This window comes from Microtus oregoni, unplaced genomic scaffold (assembly GCF_018167655.1).
Source record: "Microtus oregoni isolate MIOR12 unplaced genomic scaffold, Mior012 000016F_ref0000370, whole genome shotgun sequence".
Lineage (NCBI taxonomy): Eukaryota > Metazoa > Chordata > Mammalia > Rodentia > Cricetidae > Microtus > Microtus oregoni.
The window spans coordinates 1,746,213-1,756,664 of NW_024543075.1; the positions used below are offsets into that span (position 1 = coordinate 1,746,213).

Below are 10,452 nucleotides of genomic sequence, written 5' to 3' on the forward strand. Positions count from 1 at the left end.
TCTCAGGATGAAGATTCCGAGTTCACCTTAGCCTCTGACTTTGAAATTGGGCATTTTTTCCGTGAGCGAATCGTGCCACGGGCTGTCCTCTACTTCACTGGGGAAGCCATAGAGGACGATGACAATGTATGTGGGCTGGGGGGGTATGAAATGCCTAAATTCCTGTATGCAACTAGGCAGCTGATTTACTTAGTTTAGCCTTAGTCTTAGTTGGGGTATTTGTTGCTGTGATGAAAAATCATGACCAAAAGCAACTTGGGGAGGAAGGGTTTGTTTCATTTTAAAGCTTGTAGTTCATCATCCAAGGAAGTAAGCTTAGGAGCCTGGAGGCAGGAACTGGTGCAGACACCATAAAGGATTGCTGCTTACTGACTTGCTCAGCCTTATTTAAAATAAATGACCCACCAGCTCAGGGGTGGTACCACATTCAGTGAGCTGGACCCTCCCACATTGATCATTAATCAAGAAAATATACCTCTGGTATGCCTATAGGCACATCTCATGGAAGCATTTTCTCAACTGAGTCCAAATGGCTCTAATTGCCTCTGTTTTAGTCTGAAGATAGAAAGGGAGCTTATCCAGCATGCTCCAACCACAAACTCTGTTACTCCTCCCCATCCTTAACTCTTGTTTTGAGCAGCTTTCAATACTGGAAAGTCCCTCATCATACAGCACAGTGCTGCTCTGCTGGGCTGAGCTGGGCCTGCAACTACAGCATGTGCCTCTCGGACACCTGGATGGAGCGAGCCATCACTGCTTCTGTAGCAGCAGCACCAAGCTTCATGCTACCTTTAGCATAGCAGGGTGCTTATAAGTTTGGTATTGGGGCTATATCATGGTTCTAGAAATTTAAGTTGTTTCTGTTTTCCCCTGCAGTTTGAAGAAGGCGAGGAGGGAGAAGAGGAGGTAAGGAGGAAGTTATATATAGTGTTCTCCCCTCAGCCTTGTGTGGCTTTGACGTCTTTGTTTGAAGAGGTCAAAGGGCCTTGCTCTGATTTTGACCTTGTTACTTATAAAAATGTATCTTAGCTGGGTGGTGGTGTCACAGGCCTTTAATCCCAGCTCTTGTGAGGGAGAGACAAAAGGATCTTTGTGAGTTCTAGGCCAGCCTGATCTAACGTGAGTTCCAGGACTGCCAAGAACAACTACTCAGAGAAACCTTGTCTCAAAGTACCCAACCCCCAAAGTACCTTAGTAAGCATTTATAAGCAGTATCTTAAGTTTTCATAAGTGTTTCCAAATTATCTCTGAAAACAAAAAGATATGCAGAGTAATTGTTAGTGACTGGCCCAAAAGCAGGTCTCCACTGTGATTTGCTTTTGGAAAGCAGAAACCACAGGAAACTGAGCCTCTGGATCAATCTATTCAGCTAAATCTGTCATAATCCCCCTTTATTTTTAAAGAAATAATTTTCTAAGGTTTAAAGAAATTTTTATTTATGCTCATGTGTATATACTCATACATATATGTGCACTTGCGTGCTGCTGGTTCCTGTTTAGTGCAGAAGGCGTCAGATTTGAGGAGAAATTTCCAGTGATTATGAGCATAGGTCCTGTGAACTGAATTCAGTCCCTCTACGAGGACAATAAGTGTGCTTAACTACCGAGTATCTATCTCTGATTCCTTTGGTAAGATTGGTTTGAGTTAGTTGTAGAGAATAAGCTGTGTGTCACTTTTCTACATGTTCAGGTGATGCCCTTTGGTCATATCACATCCCTAGTCACCTTTTACTTTTGTCTCCTTTTAATACAGGAATTGGAAGGAGATGAGGAGGGAGAAGAGGAGGATGATGCTGAGGTTAACCCCAAGGTTAGTTATTTGAGGACTTCCTGAGTACTGCACAGTGGGACTTTTGAAACTGTTCCCATTTTGAGGCAGTGATGCTAGTAATACTTATGTCCAAAAAAAAAAAAAAAATCTGCAGTTGAGGGCTGGAGAGATGGCTCAGCGGTTAAGAGCATTGCCTGCTCTTCCAAAGGTCCTGAGTTCAATTCCCGGCAACCACATGGTGGTCACAACCATCTCACCAGATCTCACAACAATGAGGTCTGGTGCCCTCTTCTGGTCTGCAGACAGAATATTGTATACATAATAAGTAAATAAATATTTTTTAAAAAAATCTGCAGTTGAGGAAAGACACCTCATGTGCCTGAAGCATTAGGTGTCTGATTCAACGAGGTGTTGTTCTGCTCTATAGACTTGAGTATGTACCTGCGGCTTCCAGCTCTTCCTTAGAAGAATGCTATAACAGGAAGTACCCATGTTTGTCTATAGAGGACCTGGCAGGAATTGTGTGCTGTAGTAAAGAGCATTAGACTGTGGTCAGAACTTCACATTCACACTTGCTGAGAAGATTCAGCAAGTGATTATGATTGAAAACAGAACAGGAAGATTGGCTAAAGAAAACAAAAAAATGGACAGGCTGTGTTTCCAATTTTATCTGTTAAGTTTGTGGTTTTCCTCTGTGGCCTCAGGAGACTGTTAAGGGACTGTGGGCACCTGATGACAGAATTCCCTGAACACCTCTAGTGCAGTCATACTGCCTTGTGTTTGACAGTATGTGGGGTCTGTAGAATGCACCCCTGCCTGGTGTCCCTGTGCTCTGCGTCTCTGGGCTATGTTTGTCTGTTGTCCTTGTTTTCCCTGTGTGGAGTGTGTGCTAACAACTGCCATTGCAATGACTTTGTGCTGTGGCTGCTGTCCTACTGGAAATGCATGCACCCACTAGGAGGTTCTTGAGGAGAAATGAGGTGTGGGCTGTTGACATAGCCAGGATGCTATTCTCCTTAAGATCTCCTTTGGGTCACAGAGACTATGCTGGTGAGCCTGGGGATGGATGGGGAGGCGTGTTTCATGCCTTGTAGGCACTGATTGGACACATTCACCGTCAGTTAGCTTAGCAGGGACCAGGGCAGCTTGTCACATGCACACTTCAACGTGGTGTACCTTGGCCTTTGTGCTGTGCTTGTCTCACTTAGCCTCTGGTGTATCCCCTCTCCCCCTTTTCTTTTTCCTGTTGTTTCCCCTTTGTCACCCTGCAGAGCCTTCTGTCTCTTCTCAGTCCCTGGTTTTGAAGAGAGCCTCTCACCCGGGTGATCATGTGATTAGTAAAAAGCCCTTTGGACACCCGGCCTCTTGCATTATCTGGGTGTGGAGAGAAGCTACAAAAGTAATGGGGCACAATGGTGAGCTGTTGTTGTGAGCAGTCCAAGGGATGTCCTGCTGTCCTTGGGTCAAGATGTGGTTCTGTGGCTTCACGTGCATCTTCCAAAGTGAAGGGTTACTAGAATCTGCACACAAAAATTGCATTGAAACTGTTGTCTGGGAGTTGTTTGTTGTAAGAGGGAATGAGGTTCTGACCTTGGGAAGGAGTGCAGCTCTGCTGTGCTGGAGCTGCTCCTGCCCCTACTGGAAGCCTTTTGTATCATGAGAATGTGGCTGTTGCTTCCTGTATAATTCTGTACATTTCATTTCTTTCATGCTGACAGTTCCTTTCAATTTTTTTCCCCATTTAGGTGTAATTTTTGTGTTAATCATTCATGCATTTCTAGGTAAGGTGGAATCTGTTCATACCTAACTTCCAAACTGCTGTCTGTACTTGATTCTTTGCATTATTTTGACTTCTGGGTCATAGACAGATGAAGTCTATCACATTGTGCAGGAGCTATGATTCCTCAGGCCTTGTGAGCAGCATTTGTACAGGGCTCCACAGCTAAATGCATTTGTAAAACCAGCAGACCAGTGAGGCTTAGCTCCTGTTTTCAGGGCCTGGTGGTTTTTTGTTAACTAGGCAATGAGTTGTACTTTGGGGGTGGGAAGGAACATTGTCACTCATGACCAAATAAGAGGTTCTGGGGGGTCAGCAGCTGGCAGGATGGCCACTGGAGCCACTTTGGGCACACAGCCCTAGTAGGGGAGTTACCTGATGACTATGCTGACTCAGACACCTTTTGGCTATAGTTACCCTGGATTTGTGTATGTCTGCTGGGTTTATACACTGAAGTAGGCATTGTGTAGACAAGTGAGTGAACAGAAGATTAGGTCAGATTGGCGGGAGTCCCTGCCAGTGTGGAGACTATAAAGCCCCACTTCAAGATTGTTTGGAGGGTGACAGCCAGTTGTGGACATGATGGTATGAGGCACCTTTTCTTCCCTGTGTAGTCTGGAGAGCGTCCTTGACCCTTAGACAACTAGCAGGGAGGAGAGACCCTTGCCAGTGACAAGGCCTTCCTGTGGGTGCTCACAGTTTAACTAATGCTGCAGTAGGAGAAGGAAGGAAGAAGACTGGGAGGGGCCGTAAGAATCTCACATCCCACCTCCTGGGTAGGCCCCTGTCTTTATTGTGAAGACAACAGTTGATAAGGAATTGTCCGGAATGACAGCACAGTCCTACAGAGGTGGGCTCACTGTGGAGCCATCTTTACTCCAGCAGTTAAGTGCAGTTGATGGCAGTATTAAAGATAACCTGTTTATAAAGGCCATAGTAGCAGCAGACCATGGGAGGTATCCACCTTCAGGTAGCTTTGGTATGGGCCTTGCTCCCAGCTGGCATAGTAGTCTCAGCTCCACTGTGCTCTTGACAGCTGCACCTTATGTCCTGTGGGCAAGGTTTCTGCTTGCTTGTGCATTTTAAGTTCTAGCTCCCTCAATTGATACGCAGGCTAGCCTTGAGTGGTCATATTGTCATTAAGATTTGTGATGTGGCAGGTGTTACAGTACAGTTACAGTTTAGTTTCTGACTATGTCACAGGCCAAAGCCAGTAAGTATCCTATTTGCAAAATCTCCTTCAAAATCTTGTTGCCTCAGCGAGAGCACCAGTGGACACTGCTGTCCGCTGCCTGGCAGGGGTGGGTTTTGGAGCTTTAGCATCCCTGTTTAAGCCTGCTGCCTCATCACTCTTGTCTTGCCGATGGCCTCTTCCACCTTAGTAAGGGTTGTGCTCCCTAGCAGCTTCATCCTACATTGCTGTGGTCTGTGTTTTGGATTTTACACCCTCACTTTTGGTTTTATTGAAGACACAAATGTTAGGTTCTTGTCAAAAAATGCCACTTCATTTTAGGAACAGTACAGGATGCCTGTATTCTGTAGCAGGTAGGAGGTACCTACTCCTGCTCCACCAGTTTTCCACCTGCAATGCCTCTTGTTCCATTTGCGTTTTTTATTTCCCTCTGTGCTGGGAGTGGACCCCAGTTGTACCCCAGCCCATGGAGCTCACACCCCTTCCTGTGTGTGCATCGCTTGCCTTCCTCTCTGCTGTCCCTGCTGTACTCGCCTGGGACACCTTGCCTTCCTGATGCTCTCTAGGTCAGTAGGTAAGTGACCTTGGCCACTGTGTTGACTGCCTCTAGGTCTAGCCTTGGCTATCTTCTGACAGCTCTTGCTTGAGACACATCTGTATTGGGGTTTTCTAGAAAAACAACTCATTCCAACAATGGCTATCTCCCAAAGGAAAGCTGAAAAATCTGATCCTTGTTCAGTCCACAAGGCTGCTTGTCTTCAGCTGATCCTATACATGTGTCAGATTTGCAAAGAGGTAGACTAATGCCAGAGAAGGAATGGATTTGCTAGAGTGAGGGCAAGCAGAGTTCTTTACATAGTGTGGCCTGTATTTAAAGTGGGTCTTCTTACCTCAAATAATATAATCAAGAAAAATCCCTCACAGGAGTGCCTAACAGCTTGGGCTTGGATTAATTCCAGGTGTAGTCAAGTTGACACCTAAGAATAGCGTAGCATCTCGGGGCTTGGGTTTCTTGTAAGTCATGAGACACAGGTAGAGATGGGAGTCCCAACCTGGAGAGCTCAGTATGTCCCTGTGTTCTTGTCACAGTCAGTTCAGAGGCTGGAGAGATGGATGGCTCAGCTGTTAAGAGCACTGGCTGCTCTTGCACAGAGGACCTAGGTTCAATTCCCAACAACCACACAGTAGCTAACAACTACCTGTGATTCCAGTTATAGAGTATCCAATGCCTACCCTTACATACACACGCACACACACACACACACACACACACACACACACACACACAATTTTTTAATTGAAAAAAAGTAAAGGTCAGACCAGGCCAAGGTTCCCCCTTGCATGTTTTGACACTGTGTATATATTTTTCCTCTGAAGTGTGGTGTCTCAAGGTAGTCTGGGGGTAGGGCGTGTCATACCATAAATACTTCTGGTGTTAACCTTAAATGTTCACACAATGCAGACTTTTCTTATTAGATCCCCATAGCCATGCCAACTAATAGTCAGAATTGCTTTTAATAAATTTATTTTATTGGGGATAGAAAGATGATGGCTAAGCAGTTAGGAGCAACTCACAGTGCTCTATAACTCTAATCCAGGGAATCTGACCACCCCCTCTTCTGACTTCTGCTGGCACTAGGAGCATATGTGATACACAGACATACATGGAGCCAAAACACCCATGCACATAATAAAATAACAGCTGGAGAGATGGCTCAGCGGTTAAGAGCACTGCCTGCTGTTCCAGAGGTCCTGAGTTCAATTCCCAGCAACCACATGATGACTCAGAACCATCTGTAGTAAGATCTGGTGCCCTCTTCTGACCTGCAGAACACTGTATACATAATAAATAAATAAATCTTTTTTTTTTTTTTTAAGAATAACAGCATAGGGGTTGGAGAGATGGCTCAGAGGTTAAGAGCACTGGCTGCTCTTCCAGAGGTCCTGAGTTCAATTCCCAGCAACCACATGGTGGCTCACAACCATCTGTACTGAGATCTGGCGCCCTCCTCTGGCGTGCGGGCATACATCAAGGCAGAATGTTGTATACATAATAAATAAATAAATCTTTAAAAAAAAAAAAGAATAACAGCATAGTGGTGTGGTGCATGCCTTTAATCTTAGCACTTGACAACCAGAGGCAGGTGAATCTGAGTTCAAAGCCATCCTGGTCTACATAGTGAGTTCTGAAAACAAAGACAAAAAAGGTTTGTTTGTTTGTTTGTTTTAAGCACTTGAGAGGCTAAGGAACTGTGAGTTCGAGGGCAGCCAGAACTACGTACATAGTCCTTGTCTAAAAATAATTAATTTTCGATGGGTGCTGAAGATAAAACCTAGGGCCTTGGGCATGCCAGACAAGTGCTCCAACACTGGGCTTCATCACCAGCTCTTGTTACTTGGAGACACAAGAGTCTCAGTTTGTGAGTCAGGCTGGACCTGAGCATGGTATTTCTCTGTCTTATCCTGGAATTACAGACTTTTCTCACCATACTCCACAGTCACAGTGATTTCTAGTCATAATCCCCTGGGATTCTGGGCAGCAGATAAGTTGAGTACATGTCTTAGCTCTGAGGTAACATTGAAGTACTTGTCTAGCCTCGGGCTTTAAATGGCCTCCATATAAAGCTCCCCAGATCCTGAATGTGTTTTAAAGGCACCAGGTTTTTGTGTTAGATTGAAAACAGGCATGATTTGGACACCTGCTTTGTGAGACTGATGGACGTGGGTGGCTCTTCACAGGAGTTAGCCCCTGGCTATTTTCTCCAGCACCAAAAGCTATTGGAGTTGAATCTGTTAGGGTGGTGTTCTCTGTCTGGAGAGAACCAGCCCGCTGGGAAGGACAGCATTCCCTGAATACCAAGGACAGAACTGACCTTGGGAGAGGAGGTTTCTGGTAGAGATGGGGTGGTCTGTACCAATAGCCTCTTGTGTAGTTCATTTCTGTGGCCCCTAGCACATTCTGAGTTAGACTTTGTATTAGAACAGAAGAGCAAGCTCCTGGAACTTTTTCTGGGGAGTTGACTTATTCCCATGTCAGCTCTTAAAGTCTGTTTGCCGGAGTCATCTTTTTGGTAAGAAGGAAAAGCTCCTTGAATATTGGTTCTTGTGGGATGGGGAGATTTGCTGAGTGATGCTGGTTTTATTTCCTTCAAATTTTGTATTCTCTTTGCAGAAAGAACCCAGCCAGCCGGCGGAGTGCAAGCAGCAGTAAGAAGCAGCGACCCTGAGGGGCCATCTTGTGGACGGATGTCAGGACCCCAGGCCGCAGGCAGGGTCCTCAGTCCCTGCCAAAGCAGAATTTTGTTGACAGTGCTGTGACATCTAACCATTTCCAAGTGCATGATTCCTCTCCCCCTTCCCTTCTTACTTTGCTTAACTTGTACAATGGAGACTAGGCTGCAGTTCAGAATAGGAGATTTAGTTGTAGAACCTGCAGCCTTGGTGCCTGAAGACCATGTAGGGTGGGCTGGGGTTGTGCCTGGGATTGGCAGAGCCTGGTGATTCTGTGTACGCTACTGAAGAGGCTCGTGGTTTCCAGCCACTGAACTTTGTGGGAAGCTGCTCCAGCTGCTGTACCTAGTTATCTCCCAAGCACTATAGAAGAGGCTGTGCTCGCCTTAGAGCGTGTGGGTTTTTTGTTTTGTTTTCTTTTGTTTTCTTTTTTTTTCTCCTCACCCTCCTCCCTTGAGTTTTGGTTTCAGGACTGGGTGGGTTGTGGCACACGCCTCTGAGACCAGAACTGTCTGGTTCATCCTGTACTTATTTATTCACTTGTGCTTGGGGGGCTTTGAACTTCACTGTCCTCCTCCTCCCACTTACGAGACCATGTTGCTGACTTGACCAGAAGGATGTGGCATCAAATGGAGTGAGGCCCTTGGAGGAAGCCCTGCTGCCTCCTGCCACTAGCTGTTCTGTGCCATGCAGACCACGTGTTGTTGTTGCCTCCGGAGTGTGCTAGGCTTGTAGCCAGGGGGCAAAAGTCCTTCCTCACTAGGGATGGCTGGCCTGTAGAGCACAGCTTCAGCTTGCACACCAGGGCCACACCTGGGTTTGGTGACCAGTTGGTGGTTGGTGTGTGTGTCGTTGTGGTCTTTGGTAGCCAGGACAGCCATGTCCACAGTGACCAGCCATGTAGAGCGTGCTCAGCCTTACCTGATAACACATTTGTAACTGAATACGGTGTTTTCAATTTGTACAGAATAGTTAGAATATTCTATTAAAGTTGTGAAACATGAAAGGAGCACTGTTTTCCTGACAACCCACCTGACCCTCCTGACTGCCCACCCTGATGGACTGAACTGAGTGGCTGCAGACTTCACTCTTGGCTCTGTAAAAGCTTAGCTGTAAAAAACTAATTCTTGGAGCTGTTTGATTGTGGAGTCATCCTGGGACCCTGGGAATATCATGCTACTATAGGAAAGGCCTAAGAAATTGGGGCAAGGGTGCTCTTGAGCCATAGCTTTACAGAACACTGGCTTCCAGAGGAACAGAACCCACATGCTGGCTAACAATCATGTGTAACTCCAATTCCAGGGTATCTGATGCCCTTTTCTAGCCTTTGGGCACTGTTGGCATGTAGTGCACAAGTCTATATGCCCGTGCACATTCATACAATAAGATGAATTGTGGTTTTACTTTTTGAGACAAGATTTCTCTTTGTAGCCCTGGCTAGCCTGGAACTTACTATGTTAGACCAGGCTGGCCTACAAACAGAGATCCACCTACCTCTGCCTCCCCAGTGCTGGGATTAAAGGCATGTGCCATCACTGCCCGTCTTAAGATATAACTTAAGAAAACACCTGAATCAGGCTGTGTCCTGTGGATCGGGATCCAGGAGAGATGCGAACCTCACAGGATTGTATGATGTTTTTGTTTTTATTAAAGTTTGGTGGGGAGGGGGGTGACTGAGATGATGTTGCTATAGACCTGTCTTGCCTCTAACCTGCAACGCCTTCACTGCCTTAGACCCCCACGTGCTAGGAGGTCAGTTTGGTGGCCTTTTCTGACTGAACCTAATGGGGAAGAGCTTATCCCTGGGATGCCTACCTTATGTGCTCAGTTAGTTACAGAAGGCTTACACTGGTTATGGTGGCACATGCCTTTACTTCCAGCACTTGGGAGGCAGAGGCAGGCAGATCTCTTGAGTTTGAGGCCAACCTGGTCTACAAAGGGACATTAGGACAGCCATGGCTATTCCACAGAGAAAACCTATTTAAAAAACAACAAAGTGTCTTACTCTCCCTACAAGTCTAGTGTCCCCCTGGCCTGCCTGCATGACTGCTCTGTCCTTTGCCTCATCAAAGCCACAGAAAATAGTGGGAGAATCAGTCTTGGAGGTGGGCATGCATTAGATGCTTTGACAATGATATGCTTTCTTCATCCTGTGTCATTCTCTAGGGAATCCTCATTTGTGATGGCAGTCTTGCATGCTGCCCCTTACTCCCAACCTAGTGTGATGGGAGTCAATGAGCAAAGGCCACTTACTGAGTCTCCACCTGAGCCATTTAAATTCACTTAAAATCCTCCATTTCACATGCCATTTAAAGATCAGGTAACTGCACAAAATGATGTGCTTGGGTAATTTCCAGGTGTGTTAGCCTGGTGATCCAGCTGGTGTCACAGCAGCAAATAAGGGGTGCTCTTTGTGCTGGCCTTGTCTCTGCCTCCTAATTTGCCACCCATGGGTAATAGGCCTAGAGCTGGCAAGGGGCTG

General features: G+C 46.1%; 1 protein-coding gene across 2 annotated transcripts in view; it reads left to right on the plus strand.

Annotated features, from left to right (window-relative positions):
• Positions 1 to 8,976, plus strand: part of Nap1l4 (nucleosome assembly protein 1 like 4) — a 35,427-nt gene extending 26,451 nt beyond the window's left edge. The window contains exons 12-16 of one of the 2 annotated variants that reach the window (XM_041666593.1): positions 7 to 126; positions 877 to 906; positions 1,753 to 1,809; positions 3,516 to 3,551; positions 7,912 to 8,976. In XM_041666593.1, the coding sequence (XP_041522527.1) occupies positions 7 to 126; positions 877 to 906; positions 1,753 to 1,809; positions 3,516 to 3,521 (213 nt within the window). In that variant the 3' untranslated portion in view covers positions 3,522 to 3,551; positions 7,912 to 8,976. The remainder of the gene's footprint in view (positions 1 to 6; positions 127 to 876; positions 907 to 1,752; positions 1,810 to 3,515; positions 3,552 to 7,911) is intronic. The other variant, XM_041666592.1, reaches the window with a different exon arrangement.
• Positions 8,977 to 10,452: the final 1,476 nt, after the last annotated feature.